This window comes from Bradysia coprophila, unplaced genomic scaffold (genome assembly GCF_014529535.1).
Source record: "Bradysia coprophila strain Holo2 unplaced genomic scaffold, BU_Bcop_v1 contig_70, whole genome shotgun sequence".
NCBI classification, from domain to species: domain Eukaryota; kingdom Metazoa; phylum Arthropoda; class Insecta; order Diptera; family Sciaridae; genus Bradysia; species Bradysia coprophila.
Genome location: NW_023503941.1, coordinates 3,998,664 through 4,026,069, shown reverse-complemented (window position 1 = coordinate 4,026,069; position 27,406 = coordinate 3,998,664). Strand labels below are relative to the sequence as shown.

At 39.4% G+C, this 27,406-nt stretch overlaps 1 protein-coding gene across 1 annotated transcript; it reads right to left on the bottom strand.

The window, feature by feature from the left end:
* Nucleotides 1-1,282: 1,282 nt before the first annotated feature.
* On the bottom strand, nt 1,283-27,406 carry LOC119083773 (ankyrin repeat and sterile alpha motif domain-containing protein 1B). The gene is made up of 17 exons (XM_037193558.1): nt 25,779-27,406; nt 20,586-20,666; nt 20,279-20,514; nt 19,816-20,223; nt 19,610-19,754; nt 19,416-19,548; nt 19,154-19,349; nt 18,884-19,049; nt 18,653-18,818; nt 13,685-13,853; nt 5,813-6,483; nt 5,550-5,740; nt 5,218-5,490; nt 4,991-5,141; nt 4,738-4,926; nt 1,870-2,007; nt 1,283-1,640 (listed from the first exon to the last, which is right to left on the bottom strand). The coding sequence occupies exons 1-17, from the start codon at nt 25,880-25,882 to the stop codon at nt 1,509-1,511; spliced, it is 3,549 nt and encodes a 1,182-aa protein (XP_037049453.1). The 5' UTR covers nt 25,883-27,406; the 3' UTR covers nt 1,283-1,508.

Genomic DNA, 27,406 nt, shown 5'->3' with positions numbered 1-27,406 from the left:
AGAACAAAAGAAAGATCTGAAAAAGGTCGCCTCCGCGTCGCTACGTGAAGGTAGAGTGTGACATTGCTTCGAGTTGAGGATTTTTTCTTGTTTGGAACAAAAACACCTAACATCAGTTCTAACGTCGTGTGTAAGAGCTCACCACAAAATTAGTACTAAATGAGAGCTAACTCACACATTCAACGCTAGTTTATGTTTGTAGCAGGACTGGCAATGCAGATTGTAGCAGTAATGAATCAGACCATTTTGCCAGCATTAAATCGTAGGCCTAATTCAAAGCATATCGGAAGTGTACTAAAACGTTAGACGACATGTTTCGCAGAGTGTCAGAATATTTGTCGCAGTAGCAGCAACAGTAACAGCAGTAGTGTCAGGAAAACAGGAAAACTCCAGATTCAACTTTTCAATATTGTCAAAGAAAAGCGACCTTTGAGCTTTTTTGTCAACATTTAGGCGGTACATACAAATCCACCAAACAAAGATTTTCTTGAAAAACAACTGAGTTGTGTAGGCGCCTGACTACCTGTCTAGTGGTCGTCAAATCCCCGCTCGATTTTCAAATATATTTTTGGGTCTCAGAAAAGCTCGACGCTCGTTCAGGCCTCGCAAAAAAGGTAAATTTACGCCACAATTGCGCTACATATGAAAGGACCGTTAGTAAACTTTCAGAGAAAAGATCTTTCGAAGCCGTATATTGACAGTTCGTTCAAAGCCAATCAACGTTGCATTTATCGTTTTTGAGCGACCTGTACATACGTAGTTATTTACGCATCTGTTGTGGATGGTATATTTTAGGCACTTTCGCTTGTCGTCCTCACTTCGTCGGACTACAACTCGCGAAATTGCCTAAAATATACCGTCCACAACAGATGCGTAAATAACTACGTACAGGTCGCTCAAAAACGATAAATGCAACGTCGATTGGCTTCAAACGACATGTCAAAATTCGACTTCGAAAATTCCTTCTTTTAAAATGTCTCTTACAGTAGCGCAATTGTAGCGTAAATCTACTTTTTTTCGACAACCTGTACTGATGTTCGACATCATTAAATTATTGGGACGCAGCACTTAATAACCGTGAGGGCTGTATGATACAACGACTTGCTCCTCGTTAAATATTGCTGTTTGAAATCGTCGTTTTCACTCTTCACTATTTATGGCAGCATTTTTAGTTGCGTAATCGTGTTTTACAATAAACTCTCGTAATATTTATAAATATTCATCTCAAAATCACTACAAAGGATATGTAAAGAAATCCTAAATCAAAATCATTTTTTCACATTTTCGAATCTTTGTTTTGCTATTTGTTTTCACCTAAAATTTGTTTTCTAAACGACTAGAGACTCTCTCAGCAGAGAGTAGACTTTTCACCTGTTCTATTTGGTATCATCCACACACATCTCAGCCCCCAACCCCCAACAATCACAAAAAAGAAACGATCATCCCATTTTCGATGGCAAACGTTCCTCACCTCCCGAACCGTATGTATATTCCTCACCGATCAATTTTTACTTTGTCACGCCAGTCTGTGGACTGCGAACGGGTGTCGTTGATGACGCTGTGGGCGTTTCTCTTAAAGCTAATTGATATGCTACTTCGAATGCTTGACCCAATGTCAGTATTATTTCGGTAGCCAGGTCCTGCATGACAGAAAGAAAAGAGAAATTTGATTAGGCCGAAGACACACGAGCAATGTTGCGTTGATGGGATTGACAATTCCTGATATTCACCACAGTCTAAACAATGGAAAACTCTTCACAATTGTCGATCTCAGCAACGCAAAATTGCTCGTGTGTTTTCTTGTGCCCTAGAACCGAGATCTCAAACACCCAGCTCCAAGCCATCGATTTATCATTGAAACTAACTCACCATACTTTCAGCATTGAAAACATGGCAGTAATGTTGATCGAAATCCAAGTCTTTTGTTATATAAGCGAAATGAGTTAAATCGTCTGCATCCTGACATGCACAGTCAATGTTTCGAATTTCGTGTTCACAAATTGTTCCCTGGGAAAAGCAAAAAAAAAAAGATTTAGTCTGAAAAGTGTCGTGTGGAAGGATGGGGAACGGTAAATTCAACGCAAGGGATGGAGTGCAAAAAGATCCTTAAACTAGCAACAAGTCTGTGCATAGACTAGACTGCACTGTCACTTTGAATTGATGGTGCTGCGTTTTCCATTGTTTGGTCAGCGTCACACAATTGTCGATTTCAGCGATTCAAAATTGACAGTGTGTTTGCAGCCTAATGACAATCGGTAAAAGTGCCAGGGGGCGCTGGTCAAGGTCGAAAATTTGTTACGTCAATGTAAATTCAGAGACTAGATTTTGAGCGGTCTGTACTGGGCATTAAAAGTATTCTCATTCGTGGGAGACTTGAGATTTCTACCGTGTGATTATCGTCTCGAACGATGAAATCGCCCAGTATTATCGCTCAGAGATGATATTTGACCGAAATGTGATTATTATCGTCCAGAAAACGATAATGTCGTCCAGAAGGTGATAATGTCGCCCAGAAGGTGATAATGTCGCCCAGAAGGTGATAATGTCTCCCAGAAGGTGATAATGTCGCCCAGAAGGTGATAATGTCGTCCAGAAGGTGATAATGTCGTCCAGAAGGTGATAATGTCGTCCAGAAGGTGATAATGTCGTCCAGAAGGTGATAATGTCGTCCAGAAGGTGATAATGTCGTCCAGAAGGTGATAATGTCGTACAGAAGGTGATAATGTCGCACAGAAGGTGATAATGTCGCCCAGAAGGTGATAATGTCGCCCAGAAGGTGATAATGTCGCCCAGAAGGTGATAATGTCGCCCAGAAGGTGATAATGTCGCCCAGAAGGTGATAATGTCGCCCAGAAGGTGATAATGTCGTCCAGAAGGTGATAATGTCGTCCAGAAGGTGATAATGTCGTCCAGAAGGTGATAATGTCGTTTAGAAGGTGATAATGTCGTTTAGAAGGTGATAATGTCGTCCAGAAGGTGATAATGTCGCCCAGAAGGTGATAATGTCGCCAAGAAGGTGATAATGTCGCTTAGAAGGTGATAATGTCGCTCAGAAGGTGATAATGTCGTCCAGAAGGTGATAATGTCGTCCAGAAGGTGATAATGTCGTCCAGAAGGTGATAATGTCGTCCAGAAGGTGATAATGTCGCCCAGAAGGTGATAATGTCGCCCAGAAGGTGATAATGTTGCCCAGAAGGTGATAATGTCGCTCAGAAGGTGATAATGTCGCTTAGAAGGTGATAATGTCGCTCAGAAGGTGATAATGTCGTCCAGAAGGTGATAATGTCGTTCAGAAGGTGATAATGTCGCCAAGAAGGTGATAATGTCGCTTAGAAGGTGATAATGTCGCTCAGAAGGTGATAATGTCGTCCAGAAGGTGATAATGTCGTCCAGAAGGTGATAATGTCGTCCAGAAGGTGATAATGTCGTCCAGAAGGTGATAATGTCGTCCAGAAGGTGATAATGTCGCACAGAAGGTGATAATGTCGCCCAGAAGGTGATAATGTCGCCCAGAAGGTGATAATGTCGCCCAGAAGGTGATAATGTCGTCCACAAGTGTGTGACATGTCTGGGCCCAGCCAGAGTGTAACTAAAATATCGAATGTCCTGTTTTCTGTGCGATATTATCGGGTTCTGAGCGATAATGATCGCTTTTTCGATCAATAATCTGAGCTATATCGTGCAGAATTGCGACATTTTCGTCTTCTGTGCGATATTATCGTTCGAGACGATAATAACACGATAGAAATGTCACGTGGAAACGGTTTTGTTTTACTAAATGTCGCCAGCCCAGCCTGATACCAGTTTAACCCACGGTGCGGTTGAATGAATTTTAACTGTCATCTATGCAACACAGCGGTACTGTGGACGTGGTGTTGTTGGAAAGCTGAGACTGCCTACGAACAATTGTCATAAGTGTGTTTCAAGCGACGCTAAGTTTCGCAACTGAAGGAAAAACTTTGAGCTTTACTGTCGGTCTCTACGTAGACAGTTTACTAAAATACTTTTTTGTTGGTTGAGGTAATGCCTCTCTGCAACTATTTTTTAGCTTCATCCCTCAAGTATCCACGCCTCTATGACCTTTTGAAAATTGTGTTTTTTAAACTTTAGCGTGTCTCCACCGGCTTCTCTTGCACTCATGTGACCGAATTTTTGTACTATTGCCAACCACTATCGATTGCAACCCCAATGAGTTTTCAATTCCTCTCTCTGTGGACAGGATGGGCTATGTTCCACCGCAACCGATGGAACGGATGAAAATCAATAATTTTTGTGGAACCTTGTTCAGGTCACCGAGCTGGCTGATAATATCCAAAATGCATCGAAATACTCAGTTAAAATTCATTCAACCGCACCGTTAGCCATTAGTAGGTCAATACGATGTGTGGACGAATTGTTTATCATCAAAATAAGACCGGTACCGATGGAATCGCCTGGAAATACCTATCAAAATCGACCAAAACATTTGACTCGGCCGTTATAATCGGTAGAGTGTGTATTGAACGTAGGGCACTGGTTGGCGCTCTCTTATTTTGCAAAATGTTGGTTTTAACAAATGAAGTAAAAGATTTTAAATCAAAAGATCGGAAAATGGTTTAAACAACAGAAGTAAAAGATCCGCTGACTATAGCAGCCGTGACCCTAAACCTGTATTACAAGTAAATGTGTTGTTTCGTTTAGCGTCACTTTCAGTCGCTATAACCACTGAAAACTCCCCATCCGTCGTCCACTACTTACCTGAGTATTTGTTTCAAAAAATTGAACGCCTCGATGAGATATCGATAGTATGATTGGTCGATGATGAGAATCTTGGCTGATGTGACCGTTAAATGTTGGCGGCATACGTTCGCCCCGTTTCAATTTCTGTATCGATTTTCGTGTCGACTCTGTTCCGCGCAACTCCTTGACCAGTGTCGAGCCCAGATACTGTAACGGAACGGTTTAGATCGGAGTTTTGGCCCAATTGTCGGACGGTATAGATTCAACTTACGTTAACATTGTCGTAGCGTACGGAGCTGGATACCAGTTTGGTCGCTGTGTGGCGCCACTGGGTTTTCAGACCGGTTGGCACGCCAAGCAAAAGCTCAGATGGAGCACGAATTTCTAGGTTTGTTGATAAATTTGGCGGTTGTGGAGCGGGTCTAAAATTGAATAAGATTCCCGGATATTGGGTCTGACCGACAAGGTTCCGCCAGCCTGGCTCGTCACTCAACTCACCGATTTTTTCCGTGATTCGTTTTCTGCCCATTGGTATGCTGATTCGGGTCCAATGACTTCGCATTGCCTTCCTCCTTTTTATTCGTCACGCATTTACCATCAGCATCGGGTGCAGAAATGTGATTTCTCTTTTCGTCTTTCTTTTTGCAAGTTGGCAGTCCCACAGAGTGCAGCATTCGCTTACGGTGGCCAATTTTGTGGATCTCTATCACCGTCTGTAGTTCAATTTCCCATATTCGACAGATGCGATCCATGTCCATGATCAAATGGCGGCTAAAAAGTGAAACATTTCGTCAGATTGACGTCACAGCTTCGTTATATCCACCACTTACCGAAAAACGTCGGCATATTCATCGAGTCGAATTTCGTGCAGCCATTGAGCGATGCTAAGATTTGAATTCTCGTTATTGTTCTCGATAATCGGTTTTGCCACCGGCAACGACGCAATTGCTTCCGATAATTTCGGTCGATCCACAGCCGGTACGCCAATGATTTCAATATCTTCATCGTGAAGGATGCCGTTCTAAACAGGTCAATAGAAGAACATGAACTCATAACTCTCGTGGAAACAGAAATGTTTGACGCAGACACTCACAATGAAATAGTAGTCGTCGTAGCCGTGACTCACTAAAACCCGTTCCAAGTCTTCCAACTCATTGTCATACAGCCAATCTACCAATAACGACAGCGGTGTCGGCGGTGGATCCATTGGACTGCCCAATGACTTCGTACTGGATATCGATCCTCGAACCCTGGTTCGATTCGGCCTCGTTCCATTATTGCTTCCATCTATCAACAAATCCGTTCCGAACGCGGCCATAATCTCCGATATCTTAGCCCATTCCTCCTGTTCATCAAACGGACTTAGCACTGCGGAATTGTTCGTCTGTTTACTGGCCGCTCCATTTCCAATGCTGTTTCTCTGTTCAGTGAGTTCCGTTGCCTTGTTTGAATTATCCGAAACAACGGCACTGTCCGGTTTGCTTCGTGTCTGAGCCACCGGAACACCTGAATATTGACTACTTTCCATGCTAACGGCTTTGCGCACTGGTCCGGTGCCCAGTGTTTTCGGTCGTTCCGGTCGATTGTGATTGGTTATCGAATGGTCGAAGAATTGCGGGGAAATGCGATGATTGAGTATGGTCTGGTTCGGGCTAGTTGAGGAAAATGTGGATAGCGTTGCCGGCTCAAGGTAGTCTCGATTTTGTTTGTGGACACCGGTGTAATTGGTATTGTCCAAGTTCATTGTGGAACCCTTAAATAAACCTGCCGAATGCAAAACGGAGTTAATTGACTAACAGTTCGACTACGACGAGATATTAAGAGCTGAAACGGAACTTGTAGAGATACAAGGAACGGTTAACTGACTGTTTTTCTATTACAACAACATTCGCGCCCTTATTACATTTGAAGAGCTAACAAAATTTTAAGCGATTCAGTTGAAAACGAAAAGCCATTTTTTGCGTAATTCAAAATGTGTGTCGTGGTTTCGTTCTCCCTCATTTGTTCTATTTCGGGACACTTGGCACTTTAAGTGGTACAATTATTTTCTGCTACGCGTCACATCCTTCCATGCAAACAGCCAATATTCGAATTTTATGTGGTGAATAGGATAGCATGAAACGCTGCACAAAATATCTAGTGAAATCGAAAGTGCTACAAGGAGGTGAAATTGAGCCAGGGCTTATTATTGGGAATTTCAGTTCTCAAAATTCTAAAAATTCTTAAAAAATTCTAAAATTTCTCAAAATTCTCAAAAATTCTTAAAAAATTATCAAAAATCTTAAAAATTCTTAAAAATTCTTAAAAAATTCTCAAAAATCTTAAAAATTCTTACAAAATTCTTAAAAAATTCTTAAAAAATATTTTGCATTTACAGTCGAAGAAAAATAGATTTCGGTTTTTTCAACGATGTTATTTAATCCACATCACGGTGGGGTTGAACAGGTGCTAATTAAAGATCGAATGTAACTCAAATTTTTTTCTTGATTATTGTAGGTGGCCTCAATAGGATGCTTTTTAGATAATAAAACATTTGAATGAGGCGGCAACTTTTTTCAGCATATCACTTTGAGTGTAGTGACCTAGCTGATGTCACCTTTTCATGTATTCATGTATTTATTTTTATTTTATTGAGAAGTAGAAGTCCTTACCTTTCTAATGATACCACACAAGCCATATCGGGGTCTAACAAGAACTTTCGAGTTGGTTCAAATATCGACTCATATTTTAACATTTTTCCAAAATTTATTTAAAATACGCTGTACAGTCACATGCTGAAATTATGTGAGGAAGAAGTCTTAATATGGACTAAGCACTGCAATGTTACGCCTGATGTTACTAGAGGAGGGTCGGGTTTTAATGGAAATTCGTGTAAAATTCTCTTGGACAAAGTTGACATGCTGCGTGCATTATGTCCCATTGGCTGCCTACCATACGTCAGAGCTCTTGATGACTTGCGGTTAGTCAAATCTTGTTTCGGTAGAATTTTAGATCCAAATTTTGTCGATACAATCGAAAACTTTCAAAAGAATTACCTCGATCTCGGAATCTCACTCGGAAGTTTCAGTGAACAGTGAATCCGTTCATTTCGATTTCAAAAACACTTGGGCCAAATATCAACTACAGTCTGACCATCCTCGTTACCCTCGTCAATTGCTACGAGCCGTTTGTGAGTACAATGCTCTCCACCTCTGAAATTCTTATTTAAATTTTGTTAATTTCTTTTTGTTAATTTATATTTCTATTGTTTTTTGTCTTAATATTCTTAGTCTTTGAATTCGAAAATTTGTTTTTGTTTTTTTTTTTTTAATAAATTTTGGAAAAATGTTAAAATATGATTCGATATTTGAACCAACTCGAAAGTTCTTGTTAGACCCCGATATGGCTTGTGTGGTATCATTAGAAAGGTAAGGACTTCTACTTCTCAATAAAATAAAAATAAATAAACGAAAAACACTTTTCAACGTTTGAATGCATGAAAAGGTGACATCAGCTAGGTCACTACACTCAAAGTGATATACTGAAAAAAGTTGCCGCCTCATTCAAATGTTTTATTATCTAAAAAGCATCCTATTGAGGCCACCTACAATAATCAAGAAAAAAATTTGAGTTACATTCGATCTTTAATTAGCACCTGTTCAACCCCACCGTGACATGCGATTTACAAGTTATAATACATATATACATACATAAATATCGTAACATTGGTAATGAATGTGGGATAAATAGCATTGATTGGATTGTATTGCCAATTTCTTATATTTCTTCGACTGTAATATGATAAAATTTTTCGTTTACTCACTTGACTGAAAGTCAGGGTTTATGCAAAATAACCTTAAATGTCCGTAACGACAAGTTCAATATGATATTTTGAAAATGTTCTACATTGGCTTAAAACGTTAAATACAGAAAACATCCGTACACTTGTTACCGCGATAACTCAAGTAATTCTTTACCTACTGATTTTCAAAATTTTGGTTTTAATCGATGGAGAATGAAATCATGAGGTTAGGTTCGTATATGGTGAAAAAATTTTGGAATCGGACACACCATTTTTGTTTCCGGACGTTTATGGTTCTATCGATAGGAAATTTCAAAGTGATCATTTCGTTGAAGATGTTTTTTTTAAACAACCTCTCCGGCTCGGGGCGACTCTAAGAAAATTTCAAAATTTCAAAATCATAACTATTTCAGAAAATTTTACCCCGATGGTTTATCTAATGGTAGTTTGTAGAGAATTGACAGACGATTCTAATAAAAGTATCGTCGGGTCGAAAGGTTGTAGCTGTGAGTAAGTGTGAGGCATCAAAGTCCAATTTTATGGTTTTGTCAATGAGCACCCCAACCGATTTTTCATTTTATTGGCTTAAAATGAAGGCTAGCACATCCCATTTAACATATCAAAAAACTGAGAGTGGGTTTTTCAATTTTTTCAATAAATCTTAAAAAACTTTCTTCTGGGTGCCCACATTTCTCAGATTTTTTAATGGAAATGTATGGAAAGTTGTGAATGTGGACAACTTTCACTAATTTTTTCACCATCGGGAAGCTTTCTGGTCATGTCTAGCTCATCCACTGATGGGAAAAGCTTCAGTTGCTACTACATCTCATAGTCTGAGACCGCACCTTTCCAAAAATACCATACTTGCCCTATTCGCTATCTGGCTTGTATTCTTTACGATGTCAAATATGTGAGTAAGTCGACTTAATCGAAAGATTTTTGAGGCAGTTTTTTTGTTTCCAATTTTAACGGAAATAAAGTTTATCCAGTCCAATATCCAATATCAAATAAGGTGGTTATGGACTCATTTAATGAAGTTCACATGTAAGGTGACACATTCTGATATCATTCTGAACCTTCAACTCACAGCTCTCTTTGTTTCTTCAGAAAATTAAATTAATTTTGAGTTTTCTAAACGGCCAGTGGAAATAAAAGAGATGCACAATTAATGATGTAGCAAATAGACCATTCTTGTATCGCTTTTTCATCTGTCTTTAATTTTGTGTTCTTAAAACCACCAGCTTATTTAAAAATGGTAAGAAAACTGGGACTGCAATTATTGGAAAACTTATTCAGTCTTCAGTCAAGCGACCTTACCCACCTAAGAGTCTTCACATAAATTAATGGTCGTATCAGACACAACTTCATCCGATAAAATTAAATTTTGAATTGTTCGATTTTATAACCGTAATTAGCAAATGAATTGCATGAATTTTGTTTACAGCAAAAACAAAAAAATTCTGAAAAATTCCTAAAAATTCTTAAAAATTCCTAAAATTCTTAAAAATTCTTAAAAAATTCTTAAAAAAATTCCCAATAATAAGCCCTGAATTGAGCTGCACTTGAATTCACCCGAAACTTGGGTTCCGTGTGTTTTTGCAGGTACGTGTTCAAGGACTAACCGATGGCTGACAGCGAACTCTAGCGAATTTTTTCGAAAATATTTGTCCAATGGCTCTCAGATTTTTGCATTTTTATAGTAGATGCAAGCAAATTGCTCAAGGTTTTCTTTCTAGGAAAATAACGGGAAAATTTCCGTTAAAACATGAACCATGGGCCTTGGCTTCAGACACAAAAGTTCACGTTTTGGATAACTCTAGACAACAATTTCAAATTTTTGGAATGTAAAGAAATTGTGGCAAATGATAGGATAGGCCTCAGTGCCCTTGCGTTAAGGGCCTAGTTTATTATAGTAAACGACTTGACCATTTCACATTGTGTCGACTCTATGCCGCGTTCGTTTGGTCGTTCGAAAGTTGGTGCTTTGCACATCAATTATCCAAGAATATCGTTTGGCTTCGTCAACACCTTTGGTTAACCGAACCAACGACATAGAATCATTTTGATGTCACTATGTTGAAGCCATACACCTCACATTGAACCTTTGTGAAGGTCTCGTTGTCTCGTACTTAGTTTGTTTTTGCGCAACACTTTGTGGCTGGTTTGAATATTTAAATCCCTACCGAACCTTGACAGAATGAACAAGAATAGACCGGCTGAAGCCTGGTGAGGTCTTTTTTCATTTTTTTTCAATTTCTGTTTACTACTAGCTTGGTACTCATTCAAGTACCACTTTGGTATTCAACTACCAAATTTTGGAATTATAAATAGGCAAGCAAGCCGATTAATTTCATCAGTCTCAAACAGTAAACATATCTACAACATCCGTATTAGTCAACTACCATGTTGGTAGTCAACTACCACTTTGGTAGTCAGTCAACTACCACTTTGGTAGTCAGTCAACTACCACTTTGGTAGTCAGTCAACTACCACTTTGGTAGTCAGTCAACTACCACTTTGGTAGTCAGTCAACTACCACTTTGGTAGTCAGTCAACTACCACTTTGGTAGTCAGTCAACTACCACTTTGGTAGTCAGTCAACTACCACTTTGGTAGTCAACTACCAAATACTCGATTTATAAATAGACGAGCAGGCCGAATAATTTCGTCATTCGGTGCGTAGCTCTCAAACGGTAAACATCTTTGCTGCTAAATATTTTGGGGGTCCAACTACCAACAACTACCAAACTTTCAAATTGCAATGTCTGCTATGAGCGATTGGTTACCAGATAACAAATAATAATTGATTTGCCTGGTGTTGGTTTGTTCATAGTAGCATTGCAATTTTAACTTTTATCAATCACATTTTATTTGTGACACAGACGGACGGACGGACGGACAGACATACAGACAGACAGACGGACGGACGGACAGACGGACGGACGGACAGACGGACGGACGGACAGATGAAGTGCCCACAGTAGGTCTTTTTTCCCTATGGAAAAAAAACCTAAAAACGTATCGATTATAATCGCTAGATGCAAGGACCGGGTCTTGATACTTTAGATTCCACTCGATTAAGTAGATCGACAACAAGCAATGAAAATTTCACACTACAACTATCTCAGCACTGTCAGCGTAGTAAATGCAATTCTGAGTATTTATAGACCGCGGTGACCTGGACATTGTCATACATCAAAGAATCATTGTTCCCATGGCATGGTCATCAAAACATATCTTTATACGATACACTCACCTCAAAATAGTTTGCGAGAAATTCATGTTTTTGATTATGTTTTTCTTAAATTCCAACAACCGTTTCACTTCTAACAATATGTTCCACACCGAGAGCGAAACTACGCGAGAAAATCTTGTCCCACCTACTTCCATTGGGGATTATATTGGTGTCTATTAAATCAATAGCAAATACGGAACAGTCACCAATAGCCATCAATTACCAATATAAGGAAATGTAACACCAATACTTACCAATAGAAGGAAATAGGACGTCAATGGACCCGTCGTTAGCATGCATTTCCATCAAATTTCCTTCAATTTGTAGGTATTAGGGGTCGTTAGCCAAACTGCCGCTAACTTTAAATTCAACGGTAAATGGAACGATAACACTAAATTCGCACTAGGAAAAGCGTTACTGTTCGCTTTACCGTTGTAATTACAGGTTGTGGCCGTTTTGCTAACGACCTCTATTGCTGGCTATTGGCATCTATTGGTTTCTATTGCTTACTGTTCTATTGCTCAAATCCACAATCTGTGGAATGTGTGGGACGAAGACGAATTTAGAGAGTCGCATGAATATTGCTAACTATTTTGAGGTGAGTGTAGCATAGACACGAAGTGAATTTTTGTGCTTTCATTTCAATGTGAAGGTGAGCCAAGTCATTTCTCTTCTGATTTCGCTAATCTTTCGATTCGTTTATGATTGAAGAATAGCGTTGACACAATCGCAATCTGTATTCGGAGGCATACCACTCATCATTCGCCTTAATTCAATGTTCATTGTTGCTGCGTGTGCGTGTATAAATATTGTGCTTACTTGGCACACACACTTTTTTAGCGAAAAACAAAAACAATTTACCGAGCAAGAACAACAATTTATAACAAAAACAAAAAACGTAAACATTTTCGGTTGATAATTTTGTGTTATAATCTACTATACTCTGACGGACGATGACTCAGTACAATGCCGTTACGCAACCCATGGAATTCCCTGAGAATCGCTTATGTAAAATCGATTTTTCACTTACATTCCAGAACTCGATCGATTGGTCAATAAATGGTACAGTAGATGGGTGGTTATAGCACCGCAGAGATGTATTTTCCCAAAGACGACAAAAGTATAAACAAACAAATTCGAATTTAACACCTCGAAACACCAAAAACTCGTTTTTTTTTCTCTACACAAAATTCAAAACTAATAAATTGCTCAGCTCTGTGATGCTTTCACTCCGAATTGCAAATTAATTTTTAAATTTCTGTTGATTGTCGCAAACCCATAAAGATCTCGAACGAATTAGTCATTTGGTCGTTCAATGAATGGATGCACAAAAGAGAGTGTTTAAATTCACTTGAAAATTATTTTCATTTTTGCTATTGTTCGGAAACACATCACTCGTCCGAATTTTTTTTTTTTAAATAAATTTTTGTACGAAAAAAACTACGCACCAGCACCGAGTGTGATTATCGCGATACTACTGAATTTAACGTATATTGTGTATTGTGTTTACAATGTCATCATCATCAGATAGACTTCTTTATACACCACATACCGTATGGTACTGTATAGTGTATATGCATACAATTGTCGACATGTGGCTATAAACGATGAGCCAATCCAATTTTTTTTTTATTCAAATTGTGGAGACGAAAATATCGTTCACGATATGCTGGCGTATAGATAAACATTTCAAAAAAAAAAATATTTTTTTTTAATCAGTTGAACGATGATGTCACTATTGTGGTTTTTGTTTCCATCACAATAAAAACGGAGGGCGGAATGTTGTTCGAGAGTCGAAAAAAACGGAATGAAAAACTGAAGATAACAGGAAAGAAACCGTGCGATGTCTCTGCCGACGACAGTTGCCTTAATTATTTCTTTTGTTCGTTCCTCTTTGTTTCTTTGCTCAATTTTAAATAATGAAAAAAAAAATCGCACACAACACTCACCCGCAAACGGCATATCGCCGATAAATTCTTCAACACAATCGGTTGATGCACTTCGATCGGATAGCGATACACTCGAACTCAATGAACCACTTGATGCGTATAGCGGATCAGGTGGTGATGTTCCACGTTCGGCTACGTCGTGAATATTCATTGATCGTCGCTTGTATTCCTAAATGTTTGGATTGAATGGGATTTTGTCAAAATGATTGAATGACCGGGTACAGAATGTACATTGTGGATATATTGGTCTGTTTAGCTGAATATGCATACGTTACACACGCCTCTAAGGTTTGTACGCTCGATACATAAAATGTTGAGAGTGATGATTAAAGCCTTTCAGTGTCGGACTGGTTCGACACAGCCAGTCGGGCGTTGCATGAAGAAAAGTTGGGGAAATGCTCTTCATTGCCGTTGTTTCATACAAAAAACAAAAAGCCTTTCGGGGATATAATGGCAGTCCGGACCCTTACTCGAAAAATATTTTTGTCGAGAAAATTCACGAGAATATTTTTATAATGTATGACACGCACCCACGCCCAACTCTCAGCGGGAAATTGCCATTTTCTATTCCAGTGTGACTCCGTTTAATGCTGAAAACCGATTCTGAGAAATTTCTCCTTTGTTTGATTTACATCTCTTTACAGCACTAGTGTGGAAAAGAAACCCATAGCGCATCATACTGGAGCTCGTTACTTACATTCGTTGAAACTTTAAGTAAGAGAAACCTATCCCTTGCCAATGTCTAACAGAATTATAAACCCGGTAGTCTAGGCTATACCAACACAAACGACCAACACATTTTTAACCTTTAAATTCGCGCTAATCCATTCTCCATGTTTCAAGAGTATTTACAACAATCAGTTTCGTAATGAAAATCTCGCTGGCTGGCACGCCACTTATCAGATTGCATTATCTTATGAATTCTTCATAAACAATTGACATTGATATAGGATTGCAAGCAATGCGCTGATAATCGTTTCCATTAAATGACGAAAATTATCGCCGTAAAAAGTCGCATTCCTTATCGAACAGTGCATGAAACATGAATGCAAGTAGCGTTAGGAAGGTCTCGGTTTTTGCTTCATTGAAGCATATTGTGCTATTCTTGTCAATTTTACCAGAGAGATGCTAATATGACGAGTGAGTCGTTTCAACGGAGAATATGTCGAATGATTTTGAATTTGGTCGTTAGAAAATGTATTGAATTCCTTCTCAAAAAACCACCTGTCATTCGACATATTCCCTATATCCGTCTGACGTATTCCGTCGAAACGACATCGTCATATTATCATCTCTCTGGATTTTCTCTATTTTGTACTTTTGATGAGCTTTTATTTACAACGATTTTCTTTATCTTCATTCATCTGCATTCATTGTAAAGAAATGATAACAGATGGCCTGACTGCCGCCTCACCGCGCAACGCCATCTATATTCATTCCTCTGATGCTTTGTCGTACAAAAGTTGTCCGGTCAATTCATTCAATATGCTGAGGATCATCTTCTGATGTCAGAAAACTCGTGCATTAAGTTCCTGTCTCTCTTCGGTTTCTTCTTTTGATCAACACTCTGACTTTGCCGAGCCGAGTTCTGTCGAAATTTTCTTTGATTTTCTCGAAACTTTTACGATTAGGAATGAGATTCATCGTAAAACGTTCGTGAAATTCATATCGTCGTCGAATCATCGTCTGAGAAAAAAACTCGTTTACGGCGAAATTCGATGAAATAATTTGTCTGGAATTGTCTCCGAAAGATTTGTCTCGAGCAGATACATATTAAGTGGGAAGACAAACACTAATTTCACAGCCAGCAGATAGAGAATAATAAGCAACAAAAGAGGAAATGAAAATGTGCGGGGTGTGCGACACTAATTCAGTATTTGATGACAGACCGTGAACTTCAATTTGATGCGGAGGTTCGGAGTGACGACTCAGAGGTAAGTTTCTTAACACTGTCACATACGGCTATTCATCTGTTATCGATAATGACGACAAAAATAATGACAAGCTCCGGGTAATATGGTCCTTTATAATAGCAAAATGCATGTTAAAAAATTGAAGTACAAGATTTGAAATTAAACGATTAAAAATACTTTGATCGATGGAAGTAATAGATTGTGGTTTTGAGCACTTTTTCACAGGACTCTCAATGATTGACGCTGTCGGCAAATCGGTCACTTCTGTCAGTTCACAGTGCCATAGCTGATTTTTTGCGGTAGTGACGATAACAATTTCCACGATCTATAGACCCCATAATGTAGTCTAAAACGAACTTCATGAACTTTCGACAGCCTTAGCAAGTAAAATCCATTAAAAAACTAGGAATAGACAGATCAGAAGTCTCGTTTTCGTGTGTTTATTGAACTCGGCTTCGCCTCGGACCACCAAAACTCTCACGCGGAAACTCTATTTTTCATCGTTTTATCACTAGTCATGTAAATTACTGCTGTTCAAGTCCGAGAACAATGTCAAAACGTGCGAATTTGTTTTCATTAGGCCGAAAACACACGAGCAATTTTGCGGTGCTGAGATCGATAATCACACTGCGTTTTCTATTGTTGTCACAGTTTCATTCAGTTTAACTATTTCAGTATTTGGTAAACTTTGATATCATCACTAGTTCAGATAGAAATCTTGTTCTTGTTGCTTTATTCATTTCGTGACCTGTACACGAGCGCACACCCCTAATGACAATTATGGATTAAGGCCGAAGTCTCACGAACAATTTTTCGTTGATGTCATCGACAGCGTTTTCCATTGTTTATTCTGTGGTGAATATCTGTTTACGATGGAAAACGTTGCATTGTCTATCCATCATCAACACAAAATTGCTCGTGTGTCTTCGGCCTTAGGGATGTTATAATGCGTGAATGGGCAGCAATGTGTGTGCGTGGTTGGTGCGAAAAGGAAAACAAACAAAATATCGAGGGGAAAAAAACAACGAAAATTCTATGTTTTATTCAACGAAATTAACATAACAATCAAAATGAAAAATTAGATTTTTTTGTGTGTGTTTGTGTGTGTGTGTGTTAAGCTTAACGAGATACAAATTAAGTTTTTAAATGTACATGAGTTTACAAACATAAAATTTGTTAAAAATAAAATTTAAAGAGAAAAAAACAAAGAAAAAATAACTTTTTTTTAGGTTAAAATAACATATAAGGAAGGCAACGTGGGTCTGCGAAAATTAAAGTCTTAAAAATTTCGGTCACAGATAGGGCAAAGGTTTTCAATACTTTAATGATAAAGGCACACAGGCCTGCCACTCAACAAATTTGACTCTCAAATGGCATCAGTATGAAACCAATGCCATATGTACTATCTACGGAGAGGCGTCAGGAACGATATTATCGTCAGAAAATGTTCACATATGACGATAATAGTGTTTTTGGGACGATAATATCATCCTGGTGGAAACATGATCGTTTTTTGAGTGATTAACGTTCATGACGATATTGACAGCGTTGAAATGTCCCGCCACATGTGCCTTAATGTGTATCGATGTCCGTGTACGTTGCAGAAAAACAAAATTTGTGTCGTAATGAAGGCATTGGATGGCAAAAATCGAGGAACGGAATTTAAAAATAAAATTTACTGAAAGGTATGTCGAACCTGAGTCAGGATTCCTGACTGGTCATTTTTTTATAATTTTGTCAGCCATTGCAGACATTTCAATAAAAAAAACATTTTCCATTTTTTTCTGTGAATTAATAGTTAAATGCAGAAACGGTACGTGTCATATTAGCGAATTATAAGAAAAATGAAATTTAATTTATTTAGCTCAGTTTCGTATAGGCTTACAAAGTTTTGATGTTTTTAACAATTAAAAACTTCTGATGCCATCAGCCAAACGGAACTACTTCGCTTTTCTTATAATTCGCTAATGTGACACGTTCCGCCTGAATTTAATGATTCACGTGACACAATTACCCTCAGTTTTGACACCAAATTGGTTTCTCTACTACCGACTAAGTCTAAATTCGCTGGCGCCATCCCCGAGCTCAAAAACAAGGATGACTGCGACAGGCACTTTTCGTCTTAGGCAGTGCCACAAAATGACATACATTCGAATCAGTGGGTAAAGCACAGACCTGATGTGACTCTTCGTATGTCACGGATTGTGGGAGATGAGATTTGTCTTCAAAGCCTTCGAAAAGAGTTCCGGTAATAAAAATTAGCTGAACCGGCGCGGCAGTTGATTTTGATTCCCGATCCATGAATGGTGGGACATGAACTTTTCCGCTCTCTTCACTTAGTCAGAAAGAATGAGAAGGTTGAAAGACCAAGCTACCGTAAAAACGGTTCAGTTGACTGGTAATCGTCCATTTCCATTCGTATGACAAGTCCACCAAAGAAACGAATGCAGCGAACGAACAAACTAGTTCATCGCTTCAGAATTCCAATTCATTTTCAGATTCTGAACCACTTCTTGGACTGCCTGATTTTATGTCACGTCTAATTTTATGACGATATTGTGAAGACAATCGCATCGCATTTTCCAGGAACATAGATCTCGCAGGCATGGAAATTCGATCCTTGAGTTTTCGCTAATTTTAATCTACTTTCACGTGAGATTTCAGTCATTGTACTTCCATTGAAGGTGAAGGTCCTATGGAACATGTGGCTGTGTTTTCCTCGACACTTGACCTCTCTTTGAGAATCTGTGTGAATCTGAGAACACGAGAGTCGACTTTAGCCCTAGGTAGTACGAAGACGAAGAGTTTCCTAAAGAGTACGCGAATGTTAAGAAAAATTTATGAGCGCTGGGGTGACGTTTTAGGGAGATTCCGTTTTTCTGTGGCAGAAGAAAGGTAAGAAAAGTAAGTAATGATGTGTGGCAGGCCGATCGGTAAAAGAACAACAGAATGCGAATGCACATAACCCAAAATAAAACATTAATTTAACTAGAACAGTCTAATCGATAATACTTCCATCCCAACGTACGGCAATTTACGTGGGCACTTCACTAACCTGACTGAGCGGACGAATACGATCTAAAATACACTTTTCCGCTTGCGATGCCGTCGGTGGCGGATGTTCGGGTGTCGGTGGTTGCTTGTAGTTTGACGGTGACATGGGCATGTAGCCATCCGATACGGATGTACAATTCTTGTCCCTTGCATTGGCAGTGCCACGGCTGGAAGGCAAAAGAGAAATGTGTCAGTAACGACTCAAAGCGGGAATGGGTGTAACGTCACTCACTCCATGCTGAAATAGTTGTCGCGATTGCGTCGCAACTTTCGATTCGGATTGTATGATCGAAGTGTGGTTTCACCGGACGATTTATTGGTCGATTGCTGTTGGGTCTGACGCGATGGGCTCATCATCACGTACTGATCGATGCTGGCCGTTCGATTAATTTGTTGGGCTTTAATCGAAATGACGGAAATAACGGTCGTTAGAGCAAATGCACACAGGGATGTTCAGGGACGAACCCCGAGAATTTTTTCTCGTTTAGTTAAGTCAACTCACCTTGAAACTCATCCAAATCCGAGTGACTCTTGGCTCCACTTCTGGCCAAAAACAAATATTCATAGGCGCCAGTCCGAGGAGTCTTACTCATCTCACTGCCACTGTCCATTGACGTTGACATCATGCTTTGAAAGCTATCTAAATGCGTTGGCGAAACCGATAGATTTCGTCGGGGTGGCTTTTTCGGAGGTGTTGGCTGCAAAATCAGATTCGGCGATTGGTCTACGTCAACAAAATGAAAATGTGGGAAAGCTAAACGTACCGACACTTTACGATTGTTCATTGAGGACATGGTGACATAGTAACCGGGCGTTTCAGCTGTCGATGCTCTTGGCCGAGCAGAAGGACTTGGTGGTCCTAAGCTGCCCATGGACGATGATGGACTTGTGCCGTCCCTTTGATGATAATTCGAATGTGAACTGGAGATTTGGATGAAAAATTCAACGAAACACTTACTGCTGTGAGTCCCAGTGATTGTACAACGGAGATCCTCTGTTATTTTCATACGAACTACCCAACGACATTGAGTTCATGTACTTCGTGTTCATGCCTTCTCTGATATCGTCAAAGTCGCCGTCATCCACCATTGAATTGCGATGGTCTATCGGAAACGTGACAGTCACTCGTTTTTGTCAACTTAATACACCAAATCGTTAACTTACTGTTGATCACCGAAACAATTGCCCTTGTTGCCTTCGGTGGAAACTGTTCCAGCAGATCCAGCGCCGTACGACCTTCACTATCGGTAGCATCCAAATCGGCACCATTGTCCAGCAATGTTCGTACCACCGAGTCTTTAGCGTGTAAGGCTGCTTCGTGTAACGCAGACCCAGATGCCGTCAAGAGATTCACATTCACTCCGGCCGCCAGCAATACATCGACGACACTTTTATGACCATTCCGACTAGCTAAATGCAGTGGAGAATGTGAAACGGTACATTCCGTGCGGAATGGCATCAATAATTCGGGATGGGCTCTTATTAACATTTGCACAACTTGCAGACGACCGTACTGTGCGGCAAGATCTAATGGCGTTTCCTTACGATTATTCGGAACGTTTGGATCGGCACCTGTGACGTCATCGGTTACAACAATAACTTGGGGTTGAAATTAATCAAAACTAACCGTGAGCCAGAAGTGTGGTCAACGCTCCCGTATGACCATGCTGGGCAGCACAATGCAGCGGAGTTTCATTATCGACAGTCTGTCGATTCGGATCGGCAGGTCGATGCGGATGAGTCAACAACAATTTGACAATGTCCTGATGACCGGCCCAGGCAGCTAAATGCAATGGTGACGAGCCTCTAGAGTCTGGCAGATCGGGCGACGCATCGTGCATCAATAGTATACGCACAACGTCACTGTGACAATAAATGGAATTGTGAGAAAGAAACTTTATGGACCGGATAAGAGGAAGGGTGAATCAATTTACGTGTGTCCATTCAATACTGCATGGTGTAAACTGGAATAGCCGCTGCTATCTTGAACATTAGCGCTGGGGCCACGTCTTAAACTGTTGAATTGAGGTAAAACAAATGGTTGTTTTAATACGGGAAACTTACAATTTTCTGAGACTTTAAATCGTAAAACTGATTGAAAGACGGTCAGAGCGACATTTGCTTGACATTATCCACATTACAGTCAGAGGCAGTGAAATTTCAGCATCAATTGGCTTAAGCTGTTTTTCATCAGCTGATCCACACATGCAATCAAAACTGTTTATTCGTCTTGATACGGTTTACCATGCACGTGCGTGGAGCAGATTCAATCGTGTAGACAGTTTTGATTTTATGTGTCGATCAGGTGAAAAACAGCAGAAGCAGATTCATGTTGAAATTTCACTGCCTCTGACTGTACATTTTCATTGAAAATAATTCCTTAAATTTCTAAGAAGCAAAACTTGACGACCATCACACGTACACCAACTACATCGAGTCATAAAACCCGGTTCCAGATCTGGTTTTACCGAATATTTTTGGGTTGGGTTGGGTTTGGGTTGGAAGGTCGGGGAAGGTTTGATTTCAATTTAATTTGTTGTTTCAACACTGTTAATGTATGGGACCTTAGGATTAGGATAAAGTGGGTGAGACTCGAGAGTCTCTGCACCTAGGCCTCTAATGGGCCTGTTGTGCAACCCACAGGATTTGTTAATATCTCTTAGTACTGTTCATGTAGCCAAGGACGTATTTTGGGTGTATGCTACGTATGGAGCTATATTGAATGGTAAAATTGCCAAGAACTTTTTTGCGATTCATTATGAAGGCTGGACACACGCAGAGGAAGTGTTCTGCAGTTTCATTGTCTCCGCACCTATCGCAATCTGGTGAGTCTTTGAAGCCTAGCAGTTTAAGGTGATAGTTTAGTGAACAGTGACCTGTCAGGACATCCGTTAATCCAAACAGCGGAGTACTCGACGCCGATCTCGCAAGCTCATCCGCTATTTCATCACATATGAAGCCCTTGTGGCCCGGGATCCAAGTAAGACAGACCTGACAGTTATTGGCCAGTGAGTTAAGTGCATCTCTGCATTCTAAAGCTAAAGAGGATGAGAATCTGTAATTGGCCAGAGACTTGATTGCCGCTTGGCTATCAATGAAAATATTTATTGGCCTACTGAAATGGTTATTAGTCATTATCTCTGAGCAACTACCGGCAATGCCTACAATATCGGCCTGGAATACACTTGAATGTTTGCCTAGTGGAATAGCTACATCACACGGGATTTGTTGACAGTGATAGCCAGAACCAGATAGTTGCGAGCGAGAGCCATCCGTGTACCATAAGAGATCATTAGTCGAAGTATTCAGGGGAGAGGTTGTCCATTCTTCGCGACTCGGTATATTTATCCTGAATGACTTGTCAAATTTGTAGGTAGGAGGTATATAGTCGCATGGCATTTCTAACTCGGGGTTCTCTGTAAACATTTGATGCCAAATTTGGTTATGTCCGTAGGTGGCCACTTTTAGCGTTGATGAAAGCTTCATTTTTAGAGCTGTAGCTTTGGCTCTAGCTTCGATATAGATGTGAAGGGGCTCTATATTGAGACCTTAGTCTACCTAAAATCTGCTCGTTTTCCACTGACAAAAACAGTTGAAATTTTCGCCCAAATAACTTTGTCCCCAGGTAATCTAGATTGTGTGTCATAGCAGCATTTTTCGTAAGGCGCAGACATCGTAGATTTCAGATTTCATGGATTACAAAGCTTCTACCTGCTACAGATAAAAAACAACTTTTACACCTTTTCTATCGAGTGATTCGAAAGGCAATCAGCCCTAGAAGCAAAAACCAATTTCAATAAAATTCTTTGAAGCTTGTGTGGATACTGGTGATCAAGAACCGACCACATGCACTTTTGTTATCGAAATTTCTCCAGTAACACGAACCATACAGGGTCGTGTGGGATGTCATTAGACAGGTAATTTTATGTTCTTTCGGGACAAAGAATGAAGGTCTAATGGGTGTTCGGAATCATCTACGTTGAAATATGAGCACTGAAACACTTCAACTTCCCACATTTCATCGTAGATGAAATCCCCATAAGACCTTATTTGCCCGAAAGAACATGGAATTACCTGTCTAATGACACCCCACACGACCCTGTATGGTTCGTGTAACTGTGGAAATTTCTGAAATAGAAGTGCATGTCTTCGGTTTTTTATTATCTGCTGCTAGTCACACATGCTTAAAAAAATGTTGAAAGTGTTTTTGGCTTCGAGGGTTGTTTCTTCCACTTCACTCCACAGTATGAGGAGAACAAGTTCAAACCAGTGCTTTGACTTCTTCGGTACCTTCCTAGCACATTTTCCTTCTATTTTGTTTTGACTGCAGGTGTCGTCAATGAAATTTAGACGGCTTTAATTTTGTGTGTATGAGTGGACCAGTTGAAAAACAGCTGAAGCAAATTCATGCAGAAATTTCACGTATCCAAGTGCAAAACTCAGATTTTAAGTGAAGTCAATTGCGGAGAACGCAAGTAAATCAATTATGTGACAAAACCAATTCCACTAGAAGGTCTTCAATTGAAAAAATCATCAGGGTCAAGGAGCAACATAGGGCTTATGGTGCTTATAGTTCTGGTTTCGCACTTAGGAATTTCGAAAGAAATTTCAAAGAAAAAGTCTTGCAATGCCCAAGGCTTGTATACTTTGGGGAGGTCACGCAGACCGCCATTTTATTAGATACGCGGGAACACACCACTTCTGATGACTTTACATATACAAAAGATTCACCACATCATCAAGACGACGAGAATCATCCGAGTAGGTGAATTTGGTGTGTAACCCGCGTATCTGTATCTGCGTGACCTCCCCGAGTATACAGCCTTGGCAATGCCATGTCAAACAGTTAAAGAAGTTAACGAGTTTACAGAGGGAGACGTGAAAAGTACAGCTCATCCACCATCAAAAGATGTTTTTCAATTATTGAACATTAACTTAGCGGGAACTCGTGTACTAGTTGTGAAAATCGTCTACTGACTACAGACCGTTCTGAGTCACGCAAGTATGTAAAAAAAACAAATTTCTTCAAGCAATGATTACAGCAGAAGCATTTTTGTAAGAGAGTAAACCTTTCTAGAGAAAAGTGACAACGGACTGAAGGAGTTTTCCCAAACTTTTAAGTTCTGTCATTGCTTGTCTCAATCATTTTCGTCAGGGCTTTAAATCCTCAACAAATCCGAGTCCTACACTGACTTTGACAAATCTTCCAGATGAGGATTCTGCTAAAGTAACAGATTTTCGAGAATCGCAAGACAGACCACTGCAAAATGGTCAATTTAGAAGAAGTGTTTATTGTCCTGCGGCCAGAAAACGATTCATTATCAATTTTTTGCATTTTCTGGCCGCAAGACAACAAAGTACCGTCAAACCGTACTGTGTCGCTGAGACATTTTTTTCGGCGTGTTCCTTGCCTTGACTTGAAATACAAACTTCCCACACACCTCAACAAAAAAATATCCCAGCGACACAGCACGGTACTATTGTTACCGAAACGTTTTGTTGTATCACTAAAGTGGCCTATTAACCATTGCAACAAATGTGGCTGATCATTCCAAGGGTACAAGGAACATTTAAAAGACTAGTGCATATCTCAGTCAGCTTTCAAAAGCAAACGTAGTGTCAAAACGATCACGGTGGGGTTGAACAAAACTTAAATTGAGTCGCGAATTTACATATTTTTGGGGTAAATTTCCTCTAACGGTTAGCGAAATCAGCTTCATCCGACTCCAGATACACGTAATCATTGTAAGAAATGCTTCAAATCACTGAAACCACTTATTTATGTAGAATGGATGACAATACCACTCATACTGAAGGAACGGGCACTTGACGATGGATAATAAATCGAAAATTTCGTCGTAGAGTGGTCTTGCTGCAAACAAAATGTCGTAACCAGATACTTGTTGTGCTGATCAGACATAATTGTTTCGTTACGTACAGGGTCAACCTGTAGACGAGTCCACGTTTTGCCGAGGATGGCGAAAATAAACTTTTTCGAATATTCAGATGACTTTTGTAAAAACCATTCACGGTGTCTAATAGAGCATGCGATCATCTGCCTTCAAAGAGTTTCAAACTCTCTTCGTCTTAGACATATCACCATTCGAAAATGTCAAATTTTCAACTTTAGCTGGCTGTGGCTACGTGGCCAGGTTGTTGAGGGAAACCATTTTAACACGAATTAGCTTAGAATTAGTCACTATATCCGTTCCGATAACAATCTGTATTCAAATTGACTCTTCAGTCCCGCACGGCCATGTATACCGGTTCTCCAAAACGGCTCAGCGGATCCGCAAACTGAATACAGTTTCGCGTGATACTTGAGTCCCTAAACCAGAACATGAAGAAAAAGCAGAGGTGGTGTCGCGACTCTACTTAAGCTTTGTTCAACCCCACCGCGATGAAGCTTTTTATGACTCATGATGCAGTAGGGCCTTTTACAAATTTTACTTTTACAAAAGCCGAAGAGCCAGTCGGGTCCCGTCATGATGAATGAAATTAGAAAAAATGCGTGGACTTTCATACCGCAAAATACTAATACTGAAAACCGACGAAGCATTGAGAATCTCTCTTCATCAAATTTTTCATTGTTTTAATTTCGTCAAAAGTGACATTAGAATAATGAAAAATTTGATCGAAACAGATTCTCAGTACTTCGTCTGTTTTCAGCATAAGGAAAATGTGGGTGTATTATGGAAAGGGCTGCGGTAAATCACCCCATTTTGTACAACCATAGGGAATTCATCCTATTACGAAATGAATCGAAGATTGAGTGGAGGTACACATTTTTGTGTTACAACGAAAAAACTGAACGAATTTCTAGCACAAAAATTGCCATTGTCTTAAATGGGTGAAAAATCGAACAAAAACCCTTTTGGCAATTTAAAAGCTTGAAGAGACAAACACTAACACGCAGTGTGCGTATAATCACTTGTGGTTATTGTATCTCTCTTAACCACCATTATTATCTAGGTCACGATAACACACGATGACATACATAAAAGAAGGGAGGATACTCTCGTCAAACAAGTGAAAGATTATTTTTTTTCGGAAGAAAATTGCGTTTTACACAGCAAGAGTCACCGCTTTTCGGACTAAATAAATTGAGAAAGAAAAATAATGTTTACCTTGCCAATGGACCACTCCTTTTGCTTTTCTGAAACAAAATCTTTTCCACAACCGTAACATTTCCATTTCTCGCTGCTTCCAATAATTCATTATCTTTGCCCATGGTTTATGATTTCATTGATTTTTCTTGTTTAAACGCTTTGTGCATTGAATAACACGGGAAAATAATTAATTTTTTTTTCTTCACTCGTTCAATATAAAATCACTTTCACCTCGGCAGACAAAACCGAATCACACAAAAATTTCTTTGATTTTTTTTTAAATTAATTTTATTTGCTGTCATTAGATGACCTATATATATATGTATGTATATTGTCGAGGTGGTGGATACTCTGATCACTGAACATTTATTATCACAAAAATTATAATCTACGAACAAATTGCAGGTTGGATGTCGGTCAATTTAAAGCCAAGATCCGTTTCAGTACAACAACTGGTTTAAAATAGAAAATTTAATGTCATTGCGTCCGACACTAAAAATTATTGAGATTCTTCACGAAACGAAATTCAACACAAACTTCAACACATCACAGGAATTTTAAAGGAAAACTTATTGATTTTTCCGTGCGGCGATTTCGGCCATCATCAGTGCACCTATGTCTTAATGTTTTGCACGAAGACAATGGTGCAAAACATTAAGGTGAAACGATCGGTTTTAATGTTTTGCCCCATTGTCTTCGTGCAAAACATTAAAAGAAATCGATATATTTAATCGATACCATTAAAAGATGATACCAGAAAGTAATTTGTCTTGCGATGACTATGTGCATATCAGCACGCCACAAACTGAAGTGAGCAATCACTTCAACTGTACGAGCATTATATACACTTTTTCGTCATTTGTTTTGTTTTTTGTGCTATATCTCTCACAGTGATTCGTCACGAATCGTAAACGGTAACACGTTTCGTTCGCCCTTCGTTGAATAAAAGAAATTTTGTCAACAATTTTGGTCAAGTCAAAGCAATACAACACTTTGTCAATGACGAAAATGTCTAAATTTTAAGCAAATTTGAGACCCAAAGCGAAATCGAAAATCAAAAACGACCTCAAATTGTGTGCGTGAAATTTCATTTTCCACGACACTGCTGCGAAAATATAAGAAAAATCGCTTACGTTCCACATTGCTTTGCCACTTGAATAATCTCTGGCATTATTATACGAGTCTGAGCTGAATGGTTGTGTTATCCGAGGAAAAAGCAAATTTTCTCTTTTCGGATAATTAGATTGCGAAATTCTTGACGAAGGTCTCACATTACACACCACAGATTATAATAATGAATTGCTGTATGAATGGAGGGTTCGATGGTCATTATTACACATTGTCAGCTCATGTTATTGTTTATCGCATTCGCTTTATTTGCAATTTTAATTGTTCAAACTCTCTGTGTGTTTAGCAAATTGTTTTCTTTTCTTTTCTGTGTGATTCGAATAGCACATTAACCAATTCGCGGATAGATCTCAGGGTGACATTTTTGTCCGTCCAAGCACAACACCTTTTTTCTTTTGTTTATTTTTTTACTACTCTAATCAAAAATGAGCCACACACGATATGACAATACAATTTCCGTTCAATTTTCCACCACGAACGTTTCACATTTTTTTAAGGGTGTAATACCGTGAGCAATC

Coding starts and splice junctions, on each gene's coding strand:
- LOC119083773 (XM_037193558.1), bottom strand. CDS start 25,882: ATGGGCAAAGATAATGAATTATTGGAAGCAGCGAGAAATGGAAATGTT. Junction 20,515..20,585: donor GCAGTATTGAATGGACACAC/GTAAATTGATTC, acceptor TTATTGTCACAG/TGACGTTGTGCGTATACTAT. Junction 19,050..19,153: donor GGATTTGGATGAGTTTCAAG/GTGAGTTGACTT, acceptor TTTCGATTAAAG/CCCAACAAATTAATCGAACG.